At 41.5% G+C, this 24,722-nt stretch overlaps 1 protein-coding gene across 5 annotated transcripts in view; it reads right to left on the minus strand.

Annotated features, from left to right (window-relative positions):
* The window catches only part of atl2 (atlastin GTPase 2), a 142,906-nt gene that overhangs the window by 56,790 nt on the left and 61,394 nt on the right, over window positions 1-24,722 (minus strand). For all 5 annotated transcript variants that reach the window (XM_063056345.1, XM_063056347.1, XM_063056344.1 and 2 more), the window contains 3 exons: window positions 20,553-20,687; window positions 8,011-8,115; window positions 7,128-7,178 (listed from right to left, as the gene is read on the minus strand). In XM_063056345.1, the coding sequence (XP_062912415.1) occupies window positions 7,128-7,178; window positions 8,011-8,115; window positions 20,553-20,687 (291 nt within the window). The remainder of the gene's footprint in view (window positions 1-7,127; window positions 7,179-8,010; window positions 8,116-20,552; window positions 20,688-24,722) is intronic.

Genomic DNA, 24,722 nt, shown 5'->3' on the forward strand with positions numbered 1-24,722 from the left:
ACAACTTCCTAACCTAATGGAAAAACAATCACTTTTATGAGTATTCTACAGAAGCAACCTCTTACCACCTGCACACACGAAAGCATGAGACACTGAGAAACAGATCAGGAGGCAAAAATAGCAGGGCTGATGTCACGGGGTACTTCAACATCCTAATATAGATTGTACCTTCTTAGTGCAAAAGGTCTGTTGCCTGGACTACAGAATATTTCTTACAAGGATAGGTTGAGTAAGCTACAGCTTTTCTCTTTGGAGCAAAGGAGGATGAGAAGTGACTATGTAAGATGTGTACAAGATGATAAGCGGCATAGAGTGGATAGCCAAAGAACAACCCACTCCTCCCCCAGGTGGAAATAACTAATATACGGGCAAAATTTTAAGATAATTGGAGGAAAGTATAAGGGTATGTCAGAGGAAAGATCGTTACATAGAGTGGTGGGTCCTGCCAGGGATGGTGGTCAAGGCAGATACATTAGAGACATTTAAGAAATGCCTAGATAGGCACATGGATGATAAAAAAAAATGAGGGCTTTGTAAGAGAGAGGACTTGACTTGAAAGGTTGGCACAACATTATGGGGTGAAGGGCCTGTACAATTCTAAGTTCTATGTTTAATGTTCAATCTGTTTCATGGAACCTGGCCACTGATACCAATCACAATTACCCATGGTGCCTGGCCCTGGTTAAATGGATTTTAAAAACCAGGTGGAATTAATTGTTCGGGACTGCCTTACTTTGTTGTTAATGGGATACCACTGACTCTCAGATAGTTTTAAAATCAGATTAAAGGAATAGAACTCTTGTGCCAAGCCTTACAAAAAAATCAGTAGTATTGCTGGCCACTCAGATTGGAATAGGCATTCAGCATCTTTTAATCAGACTGAATATAGCTTTAAACATCGGTGGATGGTTGTGCCACTCTAGAAACAATGGTTTTTGATCTATCAAGGAAGAAATCGGATTTCTCTTATGAGCCAATGAATTGTTGTATGTGGGTTATGTTTGGCCAGTCTAATTTGCCTAGTAAACAACCAACTGTCTTGCAGTCTAAAGATGTGTACTGTGGTTGAGACAAGAATAAAACCAGGGAAAATTAAAGCAGATAAATAAACAAGAGCTTATCAAATTTCAGCCAGTTTTTGCTATTCATTAGCATGATAGCAGTAGAATAGAAGTAGTCATAGTCATACTTTATTGATCCCGGGGGAAGTTGGTTTTCGTTACAGTTGCACCGTAAATAATAAATAGTAATATGTAAATTATGCCAGTAAATTATGAAATAAGTCCAGGACCAGCCTATTGGCTCAGGGTGTCTGATCCTCCAAGGGAGGAGTTATAAAGTTTGATGGCCACAGGCAGGAATGACTTCCTATGACGCTCTGTGTTGCATCTCGGTAGAATGAGTCTCTGGCTGAATGTACTCCTGTGCCCACCCAGTACATTATGTAGTGGATGGGAGACATTGTCCAAGATGGCATGCAACTTAGACAGCACCCTCTTTTCAGACACCACCCTCTTTTCAGACACCACCATCAGAGAGTCCAGTTCCATCCCCACAACATCATTGGCCTTACGAATGAGTTTGTTGATTCTGTTGGTGTCTGCTACCCTCAGCCTGCTGCCCCAGCACACAACAGCAAACATGATAGCACTGGCCACCACAAGTAGATGTGTTATTTGAAGGACTGGAGAAATAGCAAAACTTTCCCAAGCAGGCAGAGCAAGGTCCAAACTCTTATTGACAGTCTCTTAAACTGGGAAAGTAAGATTTATGGAAGCATCCATTAACAATTCTCCCATGTGGTCTACCAAAAAGCTTGACAGCTCCAAGGGACTGACTATTGACACCTGAGAATTAAAGGACACAACTCCCTCAATAGTCCTTACCTTGGCCAATAGTCCCAAGAGGAGGATGAAAGATTCCCCAGGAAAAGTGGTTAATGGTATTAAACAATGAGTTTTGGACTAGACAATAAGCTTAAAAAGTTTGTATAGATCTGCAATTTGCATGCTCACACCTTGACTTCTTTCTGTCCAGGAGTTTTGTAATATCCAATTCACATTTTACCAGAGATTAGCAAGTTACCGCAGCTCAAATTCTGGGGGAGTCCTCCAGCCTCCCTGATGGCCACATCTGCACCAGGTGCACCAATATGCACCTCCTCAGAGACCGTTAGGGATCTGGAGCTGCAGCTTGATGACCTACTGCTTATCAGGGAAAGTGAAGAGGTGATAGACAGGAGCTACAGAAAGGTAGTCATCCCTAGGCTACAGGAGTCAGAAAACTGGGTGACTGTCAAGAGAGGGAAGGGAAATGCCCAGATAGTGGAGAGCACACCTGTGGCTGCCCCCTCAGCAACAAATATCTTGTTCTGGATGCTGTTGAGGGGGATGACCTGACAGGGGACGTGCACAGTGACCGTATCTCTGGCACTGAGCCTGGTGCTGTTGTGCAGGAGAGAAGGAGGGAGAAGAGGAGTGTGGTAGTCATAGGGGATTCCATAGTCAGGGGAACGGACAGGAGATTCTGTGAGCCTGATAGAGATACCCGCATGGTGTGTTGCCTCCCAGGTGCCAGGGTACGGGATGTCTTGGATCAGGTCCAGATATTCTGAAGGGGGAGGATAAGCAGCCAGTTGTCCTGGTACATGTTGGTACCAATGACATAGATAGGACAAAGGGGGAGGTCCTGAAGAGAGATTTCTGGGAGTTAGGAAGGAAGCTGAGAAGCAGGACCTCCAGGGTAGTAATCTCAGGATTGCTACCTGTGCCACGTGCTAGCGAGGGCAAGAATAGTAGGATCAGGCAGATGAATGCGTGGTTGAGAGACTGGTGCAGGGGGTAGGGCTTCAGATTCTTGGATAATTGGGATCTCTTCTGGGGGAAGTATGACCTGTTCAAAAAGGACAGGTTACACCTGAACCCAAAGGGGACCAATATCCTGGCGGGAAAGTTTAATAGAGCTGTTAGGGAGGGTTTAAACTAATTTGGCAGGGGGATGGGAACCGGAATAACAGAGTGGAGGAAGACGAAAACAGAAATAAATCTAAGATAGTGAGCAGTAAAGATGTCAGGAAAGACAGGCAGGTGATGGGGCAAATTTGTAGCCACTGGGATGAGATGCAGTGCAATAAAGTTGCAGTGAAATCAAAGCGAAAATTACCAAATGTTGGTCTTAAGGTGTTATATTTAAACGCACGCAGCATTAGGAATAAGGTGGATGATCTTCTCGTACAGCTACAGATTGGCAGGTTTGATATCGTGGCCATCACTGAGACGTGGCTGAAGGATGCATGTCTCTGGGAGCTGAACGTCCAAGGATACACGGTGTATTGGAAGGACAGGAAGGTAGGCAGAGGGGGAGGTGTGGCTTTATTGGTAAGAAATGATATTAAATCATTAGAAAGAGGTGATATAGGATCGGAAGGTGAAGAATTTTTATGGGTTGAGCTAAGAAATCGCAGGGGTAAGAGGACCCCGATGGCAGTTATTTATAGGCCTCCAAACAGCTGCAGGGATGTGGACTACAAATTACAACAGGAAATAGAAAAGGCTTGTCAGAAGGGCAGTGTTATGATTATTGTGGGGGATTTTAACATGCGAGTGGATTGGGAAAATCAGGTCGGCACTAGATCTCAAGAGAGAATTTGTAGAATGTCTGTGAGATGGTTTTTTAGAACAGCTTGTTGTTGAGCCCACTAGGGGATCGGCTGTACTGGATTGGGTATTGTGTAATGAACCGGAGGTGATTAGAGAGATTGAGGTGAAGGAACCCTTAGGAGGCAGTGATCATAACATGATTGAATTCACTGTGAAATTTAAAAAAGAGAAGCCGAAATCTGATGTGTCGGTATTTCAGCGGAGTAAAGGAAATTAGTGGCATGAGAGAGGAACTGGCCAAAGTTGACTGGAAAGGGACACTGGCAGGAAAGATGGCAAAGCAGCAGTGGCTGGAGTTTATGCGAGAAGTGAGGAAGGTGCAAGACAGGTATATTCCAAAAATGACAAAATTTTCGAATGGAAAAAGGATGCAACCATGGCTGACAAGAGAAGTCAAAGCAAAGGAGAGGGCATACAAGGAAGCAAAAATTAGTGGGAAGACAGAGGATTGGGAAGTTTTTAAAACCTTACAAAAGGAAACTAAGGCGGTCATTAATAGGGAAAAGATTAACTATGAAAGGAAGCTAGCAAATAATATCAAAGAGGATACTAAAAGCTTTTTCAAGTATATAAGGAGTAAAAGACAGGTCAGAGTAGATATAGGACTGATAGAAAATGATGCTGGAGAAATTATAATGGGAGATATGGAGATGGCAGAGGAACTGAACAAGTATTTTGCATCAGTCTTCACTGAGGAAGACATCAGCAGTATACCTGACACTCAAGTGTGGCAGGGAAGAGAAGTGTGCGCAGTCACAATTACAAAAGAGAAAGTACTCAGAAAGCTGAATAGTCTAAAGGTAGATAAATCTCCCAGACCAGATAGAATGTTCTGAAGGAAATAGCTGTGGAGATTGAGGAGGCATTAGCGATGATCTTTTAGAAGTCGATAGGTTCTGGCATGGTTCTGGAGAACTGGAAGATTGTAAATGTCACTCCGCTATTTAAGAAGGGGGCAAGGAAGCAAAAAAATTATAGACCTGTTAGCTTGACATCGGTGTTTGGGAAGTTGTTGGAGTCGATTGTCAAGGATGAGGTTACAGAGTACCTGGAGGCGTATGACAAGTAACGCAGAACTCAGCATGGATTCCTTAAAGGAAGATCCTGCCTGACAAACCTATTACAATTTTTTGAGGAAATTACTAGTAGGCTAGACAAGGGAGATGCAGTGGATATTGTATATTTGGATTTTCAGAAGGCCTTTGACAAGGTGCCACATGAGGCTACTTAACAAGATAAGAGCCCATGGAGTTACGGGGAAGTTACATACGTGGATAGAGCGTTGGCTGATTGGCAGGAAACAAAGTGGGAATAAAGGGATCCCATTCTGGTTGGCTGCCAGTTACCAGTGGTGTTCCACAGGCGTCCGTGTTGGGGTCGCTTCTTCTTACATTGTACATCAACGATTTGGATTATGGAATAGATGGCTTTGTGGTTAAGTTTGCTGACGATACGAAGATAGGTGGAGGGGCCGGTAGTGCTGAGGAAACGGACAGTCTGCAGAGAGACTTGGATAGATTGGAAGAATGGGCAAAGAACTGGCAAATGAAATAGTGTTGGAAAGTGTGTGGTTATGCACTTTGGCAGAAGAAATAAATGGGCAGACTATTATTTAAATGGGGAAAGAATTCAAAGTTCTGAGATGCAACGGGACTTGGGAATCCTCGTACAGGATACCCTTAACGTTAACCTCCAGGTTGAGTCGGTAGTGAAGAAGGCGAATGCAATGTTGGCATTCATTTCTAGAGGAATAGAGTATAGGAGCAGGGATGTGATGTTGAGGCTCTATAAGGTGCTGGTGAGATCTCACTTGGAGTACTGTGGGCAGTTTTGGTCTCCTTATTTAAGAAAGGATGTGCTGACGTTGGAGAGGGTACAGAGAAGATTCACTAGAATGATTCCGGGAATGAGAGGGTTAACATATGAGGAACGTTTGTCTGCTCTTGGACTGTATTCCTTGGAGTTTAGAAGAATGAGGGGAGACCTCAGAAACATTTCCAATGTTGAAAGGCATGGACAGTGGATGTGGCAAAGTTGTTTCCCATGATGGGCGAGTCTAGTACGGGAGGGCATGACTTAAGGATTGAAGGGCGCCCATTCAGAACAGAAATGCGAAGAAATTTTTTTTAGTCAGAGGGTGGTGAATCTATGGAATTTGTTGCCACGGGCAGCAGTGGAGGCCAAGTCATTGGGTATATCTAAGGCAGAGATTGATAGGTATCTGAGTAGCCAGGGCATCAAAAGGTTATGGTGAGAAGGCGGGGGAGTGGAACTAAATGGGAGAATGGATCAGCTCATGATAAAATGGTGGAGCAGACTCGATGGGCCAAATGGCCGACTTCTGCTCCTTTGTCTTATGGTCTTATAAGTCACACTGCTGATAAATGTGCGATAAATGACCCATTAGTTCAAACAGAATATGGAAGAATATTTGAAATTGTTATAGGAACTTTTTCCAATTACTATCGTCAGTAGGAGTAAACTTATGTACAAATAATATGAGAGAGCATTATTCATAGAGATAATGATCACACAGGGAAAGTATGAAATAGAACAAAAATGAACGCAAACTATCCTTAACTTGCCCCTGGCAAGTACTCTGAGATGATTCTCAAAGTGGTTGCCAGCTGTCTTACAGCACAGGGCAATACAGCTGTGAAGTAGCAGCTCCACTTGCTACAGTGTTAGGGCCTCAATCTTAAATTCTAGTGTTTCTGTAAAGCTTGCAGGTTCTACCTGTAACCACATGAGTTTATTCTAGGTCACCCTTTAGCCTTCGGTTTCAAGGAACACAAACCTAGTCCATGCAGTCTCTCATAACTGAAACACTCAATTCCAAAGAACATCCTGGTGAATCTCCTTTTTATCTTCTCCAGTGTAATTGTATCGCTCTAACAGCACAGTGACCAGAACTGCAGCCTAACATTTTATGAAGCCGTGCCAAGATCTCTGTTCTATACTTTATGCCTTACCCAAAGTATCCCAAATGAAACCTATATTTAGCAGTCAACTTAAATAATCACAGCAAGTTCGTGAATATCATACTTAAACAGCTAAAGCATTGAAGGGGTATTTTGTATTTAAAAAGTTTTCATAAACAAGGAACTCAGACCCAAGAATATTTCAATACTTAAAGAAACTAGGGTTTTATATAATAATGTATGCATAAATCAGTTCTAGTTTGGGTGAGTACTCCTGGAATGGGAACACGATGGTCTTCCTAACTAACCAAACTATTGTGATGTTTTGGTAAACCAAAGAGCACAAGATCCAAGCCCAATATTCACAGTAAGTGAAAAGGACAGGGAGCTGGTGGAGTGATATTATCAGATAAACACAACAGGATTAATTACAGGAATTTGGAGACCACATACAGGTATGGCTGTTGTAACAAAATATTAGAATAGAAAAGCCTAAAACATGATACATCAAAATGCTCCTGCAAAAAAAAACAAATGAGTACAGTACCTGCAAGTGTTGCAGATCATCTTCCTGAATGTTCTGAGACAAATTGTATACCTAAAAGAATGAAAACATTTTTGTAGAATCATAAAATATTAGAATAGAAAAGCCTAAAACATGATACATCAAAATGCTCCTGCAAAAAAAAACAAATGGGTATAAGATCCTAAAGGGATTGGACAGGCTAGATGCGGGAAGATTGTTCCCGATGTTGGGGAAGTCCAGAACGAGGGGTCACAGTTTGAGGATAGAGGGGAAGCCTTTTAGGACCGAGGTTAGGAAAAACTTCTTCACACAGAGAGTGGTGAATCTGTGGAATTCTCTGCCACAGCAAACTGTTGAGGCCAGTTCATTAGCTATGTTTAAAAGGAAGTTAGATATGGCCCTTGTGGCTACAGGGGTCAGGGGGTATGGAGGGAAGGCTGGGTTCTGAGTTGGATGATCAGCCATGATCATAATAAATGGCGGTGCAGGCTCGAAGGGTCGAATGGCCTACTCCTGCACCTATTTTCTATGTTTCTATGTTTCTATAACAGTCTAGGCTGTTGCTGTATTGCCCATTTTACTGGCAGTTTTTCTGGATAAAATAGTTCTGTCTCGATCCTTTCACTTTTAATGCAAAGCTAATTTTTGAAAGTTACTATTCATTTCTTTTTCATTCCAGTACCAGTATATTCCAGATTATTTTGTATTACTAAAATACATGTAACATGTTCTGGCCAGCTACCAACACACATTGAACACCGATCAAGATTTCACTTCATATAGTAGCAAGCATTGTTCTACCAAAGGATAGCATTATTACAGAACATTAAAACAAGTTTACGAAAAAAATTGTCCGATGAATGTGAACATTATTACCATAAATAGCTTGCCGTTTGACCATTACCTGAACAGAACTTGTCATGGTGCTAAGAGCAAACACAGTAGCACAGTCTCTTATGGTTGACTGGCTGTCAAAGGCCCCCTGAGTATCCATTAGAAGGACTGCAACCTGGAAGAAAATAAGTTTGTTTGAAACAGCTGTTTTTTTGTTTTTAAATGGCATTCATGAATACTTTCAGAGTACATTTCAAGCACTTTTGTAACAGTGGATTCCAGTTAATTGGGCAGCATCAGAACCATTCATTTTGGCCGAAGTTTCATGGTCATGGTTAAAAAGGTATAAAAATGATACAAGTAATAAATTATGTATTTAAATGAAATACAGAACAAATTAGAACACTACCAATACTACTACAGTACTACAAAATTGTATTAGTTCCTAATGGTTATAGATGGAGGAATTCTTCTAGTGTACACTGGTGTTCTTTTGCTTGTCTGTAAGTGAACAAAATCAATGCAATCTATTACAGATAATGAACAGCCTTCATACAATGCTATTGACAATTGCACACCCAAATCTTCATTTTCATTGTAACGTTCAAGACGATTGTCAATAACTTCAAATTCTTCATAGTTCCTAACTTGAATTATTGAAATTATTTCATTTTCACTCCAAGCTGGTTTTTGCACCTCCAAGCCTGCATGCTTGAAATCACTGAGCAAAACAGTTCTTCGTCTTACAATTGTCTTACTGCTCATTTATGACCAACTATCAGTACAAAAATCACTGGTATTTGAAGACAACCACACACAACTGATGCCATTTAAAAACTGTTTGCTCTAAGCATGGTGTAGTTTAACAGCCACACAAGTGCACACAACTGACACTAGTTAAAAACTATTCAGCAACAGTCCTGTTCCAATTAAGTGCATAGCATTCCAAATAAACAAAGGGAATCCTGGCTATTTTTGATTAGTTTTTGTTCAAGACTTGTCCCAAATTAGCAGCTGCCCTGATTAACCAATGGCCCAGTTAACTGGAATCTACTGCATTTTCAAGTATCAACATAGCTGCGAGAATTACCATGGCCAATAGGTATGTTGACACAATTAAAGAATGTCAAAGCTGCATGCGTCCAGTTGATCTTACAAAGAACTAGTAGCAGCTATTAGTTCCAATATCCTTGGGAACATTATGCCTTCCAATTATTTAGCTACTTGGCATTTCCAATTTGCTTATATATTTCATCCTCTTTCTCCTTTATTTGATTTAGGCAATACATCCATATTACATTATTCAGTTTATTCTTTATTTCAATTTGAGCAGATCCCAGTTGCAGTCCCTCTTTCTTAAAGATCTGCATGGCAGTTTAATGCACAGTAATTCCAGCTTCATTTCCCCCTCCATGCTGCATGACCATTTTAGCCACCCATCATTTAGATGCCCTCAATATAGCTGTATTTCACTTATTCCTTCTACATCCAATACCTCCCTTAAATTTTACTCCCAGTTTCTCTATATTATTTTGGACATCACACTGCTGGAAAGATGAATTGCCATTAAGAATTATTTTGTTTATACTTTCAAGTTTTATTATACCTCTGCTTTATGGCTAAATATTCAAATACAGGTGTCCCTCGCTTTTCGAACGTTCGTTTTACGAAACCTCACTATTACGAAAGACATACATTAGTACCCTGTTTTCACTTTCAGAAGGTGTTTTCACTGTTATAAAGAAAGGCAGCACGCGATAAAAAAAAAATCAACGCGCGAAAAAAGGCAGTGCACACCCCGAGCAGCCGCTCTCCCCCAGATTTGGAACGACATTGCTTTAACACGTTGCATTGAGCAGCCGTTAGCAAGTTGAGTTCTAAGGTGTCGGAAAAGCCTGAAAGAGTTCGTAAGGGTGTTACACTTGGCGTAAAACTAGACATAATTAAGCATTTCGATCGTGGTGAACGAAGCAAGGACAAAGTGAGTTTGGCTTGTGGAAGCTGACGAAGATGATGTTGAAGAGGTTTTGGCATCTCATGACCAAGAACTGATAGATGAAGAGCTGATGCAATTGGAAGAGGAAAGGATAACAATCGAAACCGAATGCAGTAGCTAAAGTGAAGCAATGGATGAGATGACACCCCCGTGTCTCACCACCCCAACCCTCAGGCCCTGGACAGATACTGTACCGATTCGCGGAGAATGCAGCGGTAGCTGGGAGGCGCACAGCACATCTTTAAGAAAAAAGCCGAAATAAACATGCTAATTAATTAGGTGCCGCCGACACGTAATTGTCGGCACAGATCAGAGGCGATGCAATCGGCAATCTGCACCGACATTCACGTGTCAGGCAGCACCTAATTAATTAGCATGTTTATTTCAGCTTTTTTCTTAAAGATGTGCTGTGTGCCTCCCGGCTACCGTTGCATTCTTCGCGGCAATGTATCAGTCGGCAGCCTGGAGGGTTGGGGCCACTGCACCACCCCAACCTGCGACAACTCAGTCTAACACACCATCATCAGTGTGCTCGGCAAGTTGTTTTCCCGATTCCGGTAAGGGATACTACACTGTGCATACATTATTGCTACTTTATATAGGCTGTGTATTTTCACGTGTTATTTGGTAGATTTGGCAGCTTCATAGTTTAAAAGTTACTGGACAGTGCGTTTATGCCAACAGTGCTTGTGTGAGATTTTCTGCCGAGAGCACTTGTGTGAGATTTTCGCTACAGAGATCTGTGAAGGCAATCGTTGTAGAGAAGTATTTCTATTTTATTTAGGCTGTGTATTTATCATATCATTCCTGCTTTTACTATATGTTACTGTTATTTTAGGTTTTGTGTGTTATTTGGCATGATTTGGTAAGTTATTTTTGGGTCTGCAAACGCTCACAAAATTTTCCCATATAAATAAATGGTAATTGCTTCTTCGCTTTATGACATTTCGGCTTATGAACCGTGAGATAGGAACGCTCTACCTTCGGATGGCGGGGGAAACCTGTATTTGTCTTTATTACCCTAATCTCATCTTTGTTCTCTCTTCAAAAATTCATCACTAGATACCTGAAACCACTCCACCCTACATTTTCAGCAGTGACAGTCAGAATTGCCTGCCATTGTTTGTACTTACAAATTTATTCATTGCAGAGGCTCTTACACATTTTAAGGGTACCAAGGGGTTTCAGTTACAGACTAAAATTAAACAGTTCACCTTAGAACAAATGCGATTTCAAGCCGACTTGATAGAACGATAAAAAAAATGAGCAGTCCAGAGAAAGTAGCCAAAGGAAAAATTGTTCCCATTAACAAAGGGGGCAAGAACCAGGGAACAAGAGACTTATGGCTACAGGTGAAAAAACCTAAGCCAACACAGGAAAAATTTTAAACACAGGGACAGACTTCCAGAAAGTGATGGAAGCAAATCTGGTTTTCAATAAAAAAAACTACTTAAAGGGGGAAAAGAGATTGCAGGTCTGCTGGTGGAAAACTGGATAGTGGGACTCACTGAATTATTCTCACAACTGGTTGGCAAGGGGTTTGATAATGCATTGATTCAATTATTATACACCATAGCATATACGTTTAAACTGTAATATAGTGAAAAGAGACTGGGAAGATGTCAGTGCACAAGCCCTTGAAGATGGAAGGATAAATTGAAAAGTCTGATAGAAAGCCAAACTAAACCGTCTTCACAAAGCAACATTAAACCAACCTTAAGCATTAGTTTTTCTGGCCACTAAACTTCAGGATGAATGTGAGAACCTTGAACCTAGGAATTCATTGTGTTGGTATCATGAATGAAGTTGCAGGAAAACATTAAAGTGGTGCTATTCTCCCTGGTTCAGGAAAATTAGAGGCAAGTGCTGAAACCCTGCAGTTTTAGTTCAATGACTGGGAAAGTCCCCTAATACAGATCATGATTTATGGGCAATTCTGACTCCTATTTATCATGTTCTGAAGTGTATGGCAAGAATAATGGAAATACATTTACTAACTTAAAAACAAATGGAGCAGTACTAAGGAAAAGCTGCTGGACACAGAAAAGACAGGAGTCTGTTAACTGGGTAGCATAGAAAGAGCAGAACTGGTCTCCTGACTTCTACCATTCTATCATTCTCCAAGGCACTTATAGTTTTAAACCCTAGACTACAGAGAAATTAATTGTTCCATTTAACTAAGCTATTAAACTAAAATCCTTTTGTTCAAATGAGCATAGAAAATCTCAGCAATATTTAAAGAGGCAATTTGCTGCAGTTTTTATCCCCTAAAATACTTTAAATACAATTACTACAGCATCACAAGAAATCTATGCCCAACAGCACTTGGCAGAACCATTGTTACCATCAGCTCAAGTCCCATATTAAGAGCCTAGCCTCATTTGGTTTATCATGAAGGATTATAATGCTTTGTACTTGCAAGAATACCTTTGAGGCCAGGCAGCAACTCTCAGACACCTCATTCCTTTCCCCTTGTAGAGGACCCCACTCTGGGCCATCAGAAAGCAGTCCCTGATATCACTGACCTCATCAACTCTGGAGAACCCCAATGCCACCAAATTCATAGTTCCTTTATGCTGTACTGTTAGCTTCTACCACTTATCCAAAAACCATAAACCTGACTGACTGAGTAGGCCTTTCGTCTCTACCTGCTCCTGCCCCACTGAATTCATGTCCACATAACTCAATTCCATTCTAGCAACATACATCAAAGTTGCTGGTGAACGCAGCAGGCCAAGCAGCATCTGTAGGAAGAGGTGCAGTCGACGTTTCAGGCCGAGACCCTTCGTCAGGACTAACTGAAGGAAGAGTGAGTAAGGGATTTGAAAGTTGGAGGGGGAGGGGGAGATCCAAAATGATAGGAGAAGACAGGAGGGGGAGGGATGGAGCCGAGAGCTGGACAGGTGATAGGCAAAAGGGGATACGAGAGGATCATGGGACAGGAGGTCCGGGAAGAAAGACAAGGAGGGGGGAGACCCAGAGGATGGGCAAGAGGTATATTCAGAGGGACAGAGGGAGAAAAAGGAGAGTAAGAGGAAGAATATGTGCATAAAAATGAGTAACAGATGGGGTACGAGGGGGAGGTGGGGCCTTAGCGGAAGTTAGAGAAGTCGATGTTCATGCCATCAGGTTGGAGGCTACCCAGACGGAATATAAGGTGTTGTTCCTCCAACCTGAGTGTGGCTTCACCTTTACAGTAGAGGAGGCCGTGGATAGACAGGTCAGAATGGGAATGGGATGTGTGGCCACTGGGAGATCCTGCTTACTCTGGCAGACAGAGCGTAGATGGGCCACTGGGAGATCTCCCAGTGGCCACACATTTTAATTCCACATCCCATTCCCATTCTGACATGTCTATCCACAGCCTCCTCTACTGTAAAGATGAAGCCACACTCAGGTTGGAGGAACAACACCTTATATTCCATCTGGGTAGCCTCCAACCTGATGGCATGAACATCGACTTCTCTAACTTCCGCTAAGGCCCCACCTCCCCCTCGTACCCCATCTGTTACTCATTTTTATGCACACATTCTTTCTCTTACTCTCCTTTTTCTCCCTCTGTCCCTCTGAATATACCTCTTGCCCATCCTCTGGGTCACCCCCCCCACCCCATCTTTCTTCCCGGACCTCCTGTCCAGCTCTCGGCTCTATCCCTCCCCCTCCTGTCTTCCCCTATCATTTTGGATCTCCCCCTCCCCCTCTCAAATCCCTTACTCACTCTTCCTTCATTTAGTCCTGACGAAGGGACTCGGCCTGAAACGTCGACTGCACCTCTTCCTACAGATGCTGCTTGGCCTGCTGCGTTCACCAGCAACTTTGATGTATGTTGCTTGAATTTCCAGCATCTGCAGAATTCCTGTTGTTTGCGTTCAATTCCATTCTATCCTCCTTGGTTCAGTACCTTCCCACCTACATCCACGACACTTCTCACGCTCTCAAATCTCAGAGTTCAAAGTTCAAAGTGACATTTATCATCAGTACATACATGTCACCACATATAATCCTGACATTCTTTTTCTGCAGGCATACTTAGCAAATCTACAAACCCCATTTCCAGAAAAGTTGGGATATTTTCCAAAATACAATAAAATCAAAAATCTGTGATATGTTAATTCACGTGAACCTTTATTTAACTGACAAAAGTACAAAAAGAATTTCAATAGTTTTACTGACCAACTTAATTGTATTTTGTAAATATACACAAATTTAGAATTTGATGGCTGCAACACACTCAACAAAAGTTGGGACAGAGGCATGTTTACCATTGTGTTATATCACCTTTCCTTTTAATAACACTTTTTAATCGTTTTGGAACTGAGGATACGAATTGTAGTAGATTTGCAATTGGAAATTTTGTCCATTCTTGCTTGATATAAGACTTCAGCTTCTCAACAGTCCGTGGTCTCTGTTGTCTGATTCTCCTCTTCATGATGCGCCATACATTTTCAATAGGAGATCTGGACTGGCAGCAGACCAGTCAAGCACACACTCTGTCTACAAAGCCACGCAGTTGTAGCCCGTGCAGAATGTGGTCTGGCATTGTCCTGCTGAAATAAGCATGGATATCCCAGAAAGAGACGTCGCCTTGATGGCAACATATGTCTAAAATCCTAATATGCGCCTCAGAGTCAATGGTACCTTCACATACATGCAACTCACCTATGCTGTGGGCACTGATGCACCCCCATACCATCACAGATGCTGGCTTTTGCACCTTTTGCTGATAACAATCCAGATGGTGGTTTTCATCTTTGGCACGGAGAACTCGACGCCGTTTTTTCCGAAAACTAGCTGAAATGTTGGACTCATCTGACCACGGCACACGGTTCCACAGTCTTTCGGTCCATCTGAGATGAGCTCGGGCCCAGAGAACTTGCCGGCGTTTCTGCATAGAGTTGATGTATGGCTTCCTCCTTGCGTAATACAGTTTCAAGTTGCATTTCTGGATGCAGCGACAGACTGTGTTGAGTGACAATGGTTTTCCAAAGTACTCCCGAGCCCAGGTGGCTATAATTGTCACGGGAGCATGACTTTTCTGTGCACTTTTCAATCTTCTTTTAACTGTGTGCCAACTTTTGTTGAGTGTGTTGAGCCATCAAATTCTAAATTTGTGTATATTTACAAAATACAATTAAGTTGGTCAGTAAAACTATTGAAAATCTTTTCTTTGTACTTTTGTCAGTTAAATAAAGGTTCACGTGAATTAACATATCAGAGATTTTTGTTTTTATTGCATTTGGAAAATATCCCAACTTTTCTGGAAATGGGGTTTGTAGAACAGCAACTGTAAACAGGATCAATGCACAACAAACTGTGCAAATGCAAATATTAATAAATAAGGAGCATGAAATAACTAAATAAAGAGCCCTTAACGAGACCATTGGTTGAGGATACACCAGAAGTAGAATGAGAAGTAGAATGAGGCTCTTTTGTTCAAGAGCCTGATGGTTGAGGGGTAGTAACTGTTCCTGAACTTGCTGGTGCGAGTCCTGAGACACTTGTACCTTCTACCTGATAGCAGCAGCAAGAAAAGAGCATGGCCTGGATGGTGAGGATCTTTGATGATGTTTTTCAATGGCAGCATTTCATATAGACATGCTCAATGATTGGGAGGGTTTTACCCATGTACTGGGCTGAATTCACTACCTTTTGTAGGATTTTCTACTCAAAAAAGGTATTGGTGTTCCCATACCAGGCCGTAATGCAGCAAACTTTCCACCACACATCTATAGAGTTTGCCATGGTTTTTGATGACATGCCGAATCTCTGCAAACTCCTGAGGAAATAGAGGCACTGTCGTGCGTTCTTTGCAATTATACCTTTATGATGGGTCCAGGACAGGTAGTCTAAGATAATGACACTTAGGAATTTAAAAGTCACTGACCATCTCCGCCTCGGATCCTATGATGAATACTGGCTCATGAACCCCTGATATCCCTCTCCTGAAGTCTACAATCAGTTCTTTGGTCTTAGTGACGTGTTATTACAGCACTGAGCCAAATTTCCAAATCTCCCTCCCGTATGCTGATTCATCACCAACTTTGATAAAGCCAACAACAATGATGTCATCAGCAAACTTGTATATGGTGTTGGAGCTGTACTTAACCACACACACATATACACACACGTATAAAGCAAGTAGAGCAAGGGGCTAAGCACATATCCTCGTCGAGGTCCTGTGCTAATGGAGATTGTGGAGGAGATGTTTTTGCTAATCTGAACTCACTGGGGTCTACGAGTGAGGAAATTCAGGATCCATTGTACAAGGGGGTATATTGAAGTCCAGGCCTTGGAGCTTACTAATTTTAAGGGGATAATGGTATTAAATGCTGAGCTGTAAATGATAAAGAGCATCCTGATGTATGCATTTTTGCTGTCCAGATGTTCCAGGGTTTGTGAAGAACCAGTGAGATGGCATTTGACGCAGGCAGACCTGTTGCTTCGGTAGGCGAATTGGAGCAGATCTAAGTTGCTAGACAGGAGCTGAAAGTCATCTCCTCAGTAACTTCCAATTCCTGGCCCTAACTGCCTCATTTTCACCATGGATGTCCAGTCCCTATACACTTCTATCCCCCATCAAGGTTTTAAAGCTCCTGCTTGTTTCTCAATAAAAGAGCTAGTTTCCCTCCACCACCACCCTCCTCCGTCTGGCTGAACTGGTCCTCACCCTCAATTTTTTTTTTTTTTAGCTCCTCCCACTTTCTCCAGACTACAGGGTTAGCCTTGGGCACCCATATGGGCACCAGCTATGTCTGCCTCTTTGTTATGTAGAACAGTCCATGTTCCAAACCTTCCCCGGCAATGCTCCCCAACTCTTCTTCTGCCACGCTGACAACTGCATTGGTGCTGCTTCGTGTAGCCACGCTGAGCTCGTCAATTTCATCAACTTTACCTCTAACTTTCTCCCTGCTCTTAAATTCACTTGGTCCATTTCTGACACCTCCCTCGCTCTCTGTCTCCATCTCTTGTGACAAACTGTTGACCGACAGCTTTTATAAACCTACCGATTCCCAGAGTTATCTTGATTATATCTTACCCCACCGTCTTCCATAAAATTGCTATTCCCTTTTCTCAGTTCCATCACCTCTGCCGCATCTGTTCCCAGGAAGCGTCTTTTCTTTCCATTACAATGATCTCCTTCTTTAAAGAACAGTGTTTCCCCTCCTCTACCACTGAGGCTGCCCCCAACCACATCTCCTCCATCTGCCCTCACCTCATCTTCCCATTGCCTTAACAGTGAGAGTTCCTCTTAACTTTATCTGCCAGCCTGTGAGTCTGGGCATCCCACACATCCTCTACAACATCTGCCATCTCCAAAGTGATCCTACCACCAAATACATCTTTAACTCCCCTCCCCCACCACTTCCTGCAAGGATTGTGCCCTCCTTGATTCCCTTATCCATTTGTCCCTCCCAGCGCTTATACCCGAAAGCAGCCAGAAAGCACCTGCCCATTTAACTCTTCCCTCACTTCCATTCAGGGCTCCAAACAGTCTTTCCAGGTGAGGTAACGCTTCACCTGTGAATCTGCTGGGGTCATTTATTTTGTCTGGTACTCCCGATGTGACCTCCTCTACACTGGTGAAACCCATCATAAATTTGGGGTTCGCTTTGTCGAGTGTCTCTACTCAATCTGCCAAAAGCAGATCTCTCCAGAGGGCAAACATTTTAATTCCATTCCAATATGTTAGTCCATGGCCACCTCCTATACCAAGATGAGGTCACCCTCAGGGTGGAGAAGCAACACATTCATCTGGATAGCCTCCAACCTGATGGCATGAATACTGATTTATTTTCAGGAAAAAATACTTTACTCTTCCTCCCCTCTTCTATTCCCCACCCTGGCCCCTTCTCACCGGCTATTACCTCCCCCACAGTGCCCTTCTTTCCCTTTCTCTGATGATCCACTCTCCATCAGATTCCTTCCTTTCCAGCCCTTTACCCATCTGGCTTCACCCATCACCCTCTCCTCCTTCTCCACCCCTCACTTTTTATTCTGGCATCTTCCCTATTCCTTTCCAGTCCTGAAGAAAGGTCTCAGACAGAGACATCAACCATTTATTCATTTCTATAGATGCTTCCTGACCTGATGAGTTCCTCCAACATTTTTGTGTGTGTTGCTAAGACTATTCCTTACTCAGGTAAAACCTGCCTATGCAATAAACATCTTCAAGTTTTCAGCAGAAGAATGTGCTCCATTTTATTTTTAAAAGCTCCAGTTAATTCCACTCTACATAGTATGTGCATACAATGAGAATACAAAATTATTGAATGCTTCAGATCAACAGCAATATTTTGCTTTTATGCTTAAGTGGAAAGCTGCATTCAGTTTTACTCCTTGAGCCTCGAGGACAAGACTTCCTCAATTATGGATCAGAGGAAATCAGTTTGATTCAGCAGCCAGTCTTCACAAACCAAGTGGGCATCAAAAACCACAGAGGCTTAACACAGTACATACAATCTTCTCTCACCCAGATTTCCTTTCACAGTTAAGATTACTTACAAATTTTTAAACCCTGGATTACAGAAGCCTACAGTGGAAACTCTACTGGTGATTTGACAGTTTAGGATCTTCCCTATACAATGAAATGCTACCCTGGCTGCAATACATGAACCAATGGAACAATGCAAATAGATTTTAAATGCACACTTCCTGAATAAATGAACTTACAACTTTACAATGGCATGCAAAGGTTTGGGCACCCCTGGTCAAAATTTGTTACAGTGAACAGCTAAGCGAATAAAAGATGACCTGATTTCCAAAAGGCATAAAGTTAAAGATGACATTTCTTTAATATTTTAAGCAAGATTACTTTTTTATTTCCATCTTTTACAGTTTCAAAATAACAAAAAAGGAAAAGGGCCGGAAGCAAAAGTTTAGGCACCTTGCATGGTCAGTACTTAGTAACACCCCTTTTGGCAAGTATCACAGCTTGTAAACGCTTTCTGTAGCCAGCTAAGAGTCTTTCAATTCTTGTCTGGGGGATTTTCCCCCATTCTTCCTTGCAAAAGGCTTCTAGTTCTGTGAGATTCTTGGGCTGTCTTGCATGCACTGCTCTTTTGAGGTCTATCCACAGATTCTCGATGATGTTTAGGTTGAGGGACTGAGGGTCATGGCAAAACCTTCAGCTTGCGCCTCTTGAGGTAGTCCATTGTGGATTTTGAGATGAGTTTAGGATCATTATCCTGTTGTAGAAGCCGCTTTTCATCTTCAGCTCTTTTTTTAAAAAAAAGACTGTGCGATGTTTGCATCCAGAATTTGCCAGCATTTAATTGAATTCATTCTTCCCTCTACCAGTGAAATGTCCCCCGTGCCACTGGCTGAAACACAAGCCTAAAGCATGATCGATCCACCCCCATGCTTAACAGTTGGAGAGGGGTTCTTTTCATGAACTTCTGCACCCTTTTTTCTCCAAACATACCTTTGCTCATTGCAGCCGAAAGGTTCTATTTTAACTTCATCAGTCCACAGGACTTGTTTCCAAAATGCATCAGGCTTGTTTAGATGTTCCTTTGCAAACTTCTGACGCTGAATTTTGTGGTGAGAATGCAGGGAAGGTTTTCTTCTGATGACTCTTCCATGAAGGTCATATTTGTGCAGGTGTCGCTGCACAGCAGAACAGTGCACCACCACTCCAGAGCCTGCTAAATCTTCCTGAAGGTCTTTTGCAGTCAAACAGGGGTTTTGATTTGCCTTTCTAGCAATCCTACGAGTTCTCTCGGAAAGTTTTCTTGGTCTTCCAGACCTCAACTTGACCTATACCGTTCCTGTTAACTGTCATCTCTTAATTACATTATGAATTGAGGAAGTGGCTACCTGAAAATGCTTTGCTATCTTATAGCCTTCTCCTGCTTTGTGGGCATCATTTATTTTAATTTTCAGAGTGCTAGGCAACTGCTTAGAGGAGCCCATGGCTGCTGATTGTTGGGACAAGGTTCGAGGAGTCAGGGTATTTATAAAGCTTTGAAATTTGCATAACCTGGCCTTTCCTAATGATGATTGTGAACGAGACATTGCCCTAACAAGCTAATTAAGGTCTGAGACCTTGTTAAAAAGTTATCTGAGAGCTCAAATCCTAAACGTTTGCATGGTGCTCCTTTTTTATCCCCCCCCACTTTAAAATTGTACAAAACAAAAATACACTAATCTTGCTTAAACTGTTGAAAAGAATGTTTCATCTTTAACTTTATGACTTTGAGATTAGTTCATCTTCTACTCACTTAACTATTCACAGTAACAGGAATTTTGACCGGGGTGCCCAAACTTTTGCATGCCACTGTAGAGTACAAAAACTTTCACGTTCACTTCACACACAGATACTGAAGTAAATTCTTGATCTCTTAATCTATCTTATCATGGTTCTTGCACTTAAATTTGCCCAGCTGCACTACACTCTATAACTAACACTATCTTCAGCATTCTTTGTTGTTTTTCCCTTTCATTCTACCTCAATATCACTTACAAAGGCAGCCCTTCACAAATTTGGCTGGGCTTTTTAAACTTGCCCTGGCTTAGATGAGTCAGCTTAAAATTAAATTCACATTAGATTAGAATACACAGAAAAGTGTATAAGAGACTTGATCCATGTCTTTTGTAGAGTTCAATGCTAACCAGACCTGGTTTCCGTCAGATTTGTTGATCACAAAAACTTCACTCCAAACTTGTATACCAGTAGTTTCTCGTTCACATCCGCCTCGCCAGGTAAATCCAGTCAGTGGTTCTTCATTGCCACCTAGCCAGGTGCTGGGATCCTGTATAGAGAAATATACATACCTTACAAAATGCACCAAATATTCCACAGATTGCTGCTAAATTATCCCAATGTATCATCTTGATAAGTTATCTCAACTTCTGAATTCTAATTTATTCAGAAAATCTAACAGTTGCAAATACACAGTAGCCTTTTGATATGCAGAGTGTTAACAGCTGTTTTGGTGTCGTGCAAAGGAACCTGCTGTTCTTCTCACATTTCACAAGTGAAACATTTGAATCAATAAATTTTGCATTCCCTATTCACAATTTAATAAAGTTCTCCCTTCTGCTATTTCTCCAAAATTATTTATCCAAAAATCAAACAATCATTCAGACACTTTGCATATCATGAAACTGTAATAGTTTGAAGAGTTAAGCATTTGATCATGGGATAAAAACTGGTTTGGAGAAGATTATACTTCAGGATTAGCCATTGACTATACAGTAAGTGTTCAATACTGGGTTAGTCTAACTGCTCTTAATGTAAAACTGGCATTTGTTACTCCGCCATGACCAGTTAAGAAACTAGACCAGTAAGACTTATCACCACCTCCATTAAGTGTTAACATTTCTTTCATTTCTTCCTGCTGCAAGAGTACAGTAACAGAAGGGCTTAAAATAATGACTGCTAATCTACAGACAAGCTTCAATTTCTCAAAGACAAAATCCAGATTAAATCAAGAACTTGAATTATAGTCTCAGGTACAGCAGGCGTTGAAACAGGCGAATAGGTACAACAGGCAGTGAAAACGGTGAAAAAGGCAAATGGTAAGCTGACATTCATAGCAAGAGGATTCGAGTACAGGAGCAGGGAGGTACTACTGCAGTTGTACAAGGCCTTGGTGAGACCACACCTGGAGTATTGTGTGCAGTTTTGGTCCCCTAATCTGAGGAAAGACATTCTTGTCATAGAGGGAGTACAAAGAAGGTTCACCAGATTGATTCCTGGGATGGCAGGACTTTCATATGATGAAAGACTGGTTCGACTAGGCTTATACTCGTTGGAATTTAGAAGATTGAGGGGGGATCTTATTGAAACATATAAAATTCTAAAGGGCTTGGACAGGCTGGATACAGGAAGATTGTTCCCAATGTTGGGGAGGTCTAGAATGAAGGGTCACAGTTTGAGGATAAAGGGGAAGCCTTTTAGGACCAAGATTAGGAAAAACTTCTTCACACAGAGAGTGGTGAGTCTGTGGAATTCTCTGCCGCAGGAAACAGTTAAGGCCAGTTCATTGGCTATATTTAAGAGGGAGTTAGATATGGCCCTTGTGGCTAAAGGGATCAGGGGGTATGGAGAGAAGGCAGGTACAGGGTTCTGAGTTGGATGATCAGCCATGACCATACTGAATGGCGGTGCAGGCTCAAAGGGCCGAATGGCCTACTCCTGCACCTATTTTCTATGTTTCTATTAACCACGAAACTACCTGATCATTAAAAAATATTTGTTCACTAATATTTTTCAAAGAAGAATCTGCCATCCTAATCTGGCCTGGTATAAATGCGACTCCAGACGCAATATGGCTTCTTAGCTGCCTCTTAGTTCGGAAGAATCGAGTAAAAATATTTAGATAGTATCAAGCGTACAATAGCACAAGTTTTATTTAAAGCCAAATCATTGAACAAGAGCTAAAATGGGAAATAGTGCAATCCTCAAAAATATTCACCATCACCATGTTCAAAGGTTTATTAGAGTATACAATTCTGAAATACTTCTTCTCCAATATAGTCACAAAACCAAGAATGGCAACACAATAATCAAGCCCCAAATCCCCCCTTCCCCAGACAAAAATAGAACAGAACACTGCCCCAAACCCCCTCCCTCCACACAAAAAAAAGAGAAAGACCGGTTGAAAAGCTCAGATTAAAAACTGTTAGACTGAGAGAAAAATAAAGTCCAAAGTCCATAGTCTAATAGCATACCCATATACAAAACACAGGATTTTAAAACCTAGGCCAGAAAAATCCACTTTAAAATTGCAACTTGACATGATGAGTGAATAAATGATGAATCCAAAGTAAATCAATTTTAACCTTTTGAAAAAATACTTCTTAAAGATACCTGAAGGAATTCAAAATTCCTACTTGCAGAATCCTCCATTGCAAACTAACTTGTAAGGAAAATACTGACCAGTGTATTTACCAGTGGAAAAGCAAATGCAAGTATAAAAATCCTATACAAAACAGGTTTGTATTTCTGCTCTTACTAAATGATGAGAGAACTTTAGTAAATAATGTTTCATTGCTGCTGAAAGAACTAGACTGTATGTCCATCAATCTTCTTTGTTACTCCAGAACATACAGGCCATATAAATCAAACTAAAGTTAATTAATGACCCCAACATCACCAAGAACATTACTATTGACCGTCATGCCCCACACTCTGGAGTAGATGAAGCAGAGCCAATGTTCCTGCTGCTCAGTATTATTTAATTGCTGCTACAGGAGATGCATAAATATGAGAGATCAGTTGTTAGATTAGTTCATTATGGAAGTCCCATGAACTGTGTCAATGAAAAATGGCTATTGAGAAAGGTACCAGAGGACAAATAGCATTAAACACAAAGAACTGCCATCACAGGACGAAGAACACACAATATCTTGCCAAACAAATAACACAAAGTTGCTGGTGAATGCAGCAGGCCAGGCAGCACCTCTAGGAAGAGGTACAGTTGCCGTTTCGGGCCGAGACCCTTCGTCTGAGTCCTGAAGAAGGGTCTCAGCCTGAAGCATCGACTGTACCTCTTCCTAGATATGCTGCCTGGCCTGCTGCATTCACCAGCTACTTTGATGTGTGTTGCTTGAATTTCCAGCATCTGCAGAATTCCTCGTGTTTGCATATCTTGCAAAATTCTCATTTAGGGGAAAAATAAATTGATTGCCAACATAGAACAGAGTAATCTGCTTCTCTAGAAAGGATGCAAATGATAATTATAGTCATATAAATGCAAGTTAGTTGAAGTGCTGGATATATCAGTACAAACTCATTAGTTTTGGAAAGGTTTGACTTCTGTATATGCACTTGCACCATTCTAAAAGCAAGCACGCAAGCTGTGTGATGCAAAATTACATTAACAAAATAAATCTTCCAAAATAATGTCTTTTATAAGAACCAAACAGTATGGCCTGGTAGCATAACAATTAACGCAACACCTTTTACAGTGCCAGCAACCTGCATTCAATTCTCGCTGCTATCTGTAAGGAGTTTGTATGTTCTCCCCATGATCACAGGTTTCCTCTGGGTGCTCCAGTTCTCTCCCACATTCCAAATATGTACAGGTTAGCAGGTTAATTTGGATACTATTCTAATTAGGTGGTGTGGGCTCATTATGTCAGAAAGGCCTGTTAGTGTGCTATGTCAGTAGATAAAATAGTACAAGCAAAAGGATAGATGGTTTGGCTTTGAATTAGCCGTCTACATGGACATTATACAAAATTAACTAAAAATAAGCCAGCAGTTTCCCCAATGCAGTCCATCAAGCCAGATACATACAGTTCAATCAATGGAAATATTTATGCTCCATTTTATACATGATATAACCAAAGATCACTGTTGTCAGCATTTTTGAAAAACATGCATAATAAACTAAAATCTATGAAGAATCAAGGCATTCAATAATTTAAAGCCAGAAGCTGTTCGAAATAGATAGGCAAAAGGTACAAAGCTGAGGGGGTGGGGAGGGGGGTTAAGTACCAGGTGCCTTTGCACCTTACAACATGGTACAATCTGATAGCATACTTTGAAACATTCAGACGAGGCAGTTGCACTGTACTGTTGCCACAAAATAACAAATTTCACAAGTCATGATAAATGAGATTCAGATAAGTTATACACCAAGAGGGTAGTCATTTAAAACTGAGCTGTGTATAAATGTACAGGATGGCAAATTTCTTTGAAGATCAAAGAAAGGGATTATGGAGAACTAGCACAGAAGACATTGAGAGCTGAGGCAGATAAAGCCATTTTGAATGGCAAGCAAGACTTGAGGGTTGCATGGACTACTACTCCTGTTTTCTCATGTACACAAAATAGA

This window comes from Mobula hypostoma, chromosome 8 (genome assembly GCF_963921235.1).
Source record: "Mobula hypostoma chromosome 8, sMobHyp1.1, whole genome shotgun sequence".
NCBI lineage: Eukaryota > Metazoa > Chordata > Chondrichthyes > Myliobatiformes > Myliobatidae > Mobula > Mobula hypostoma.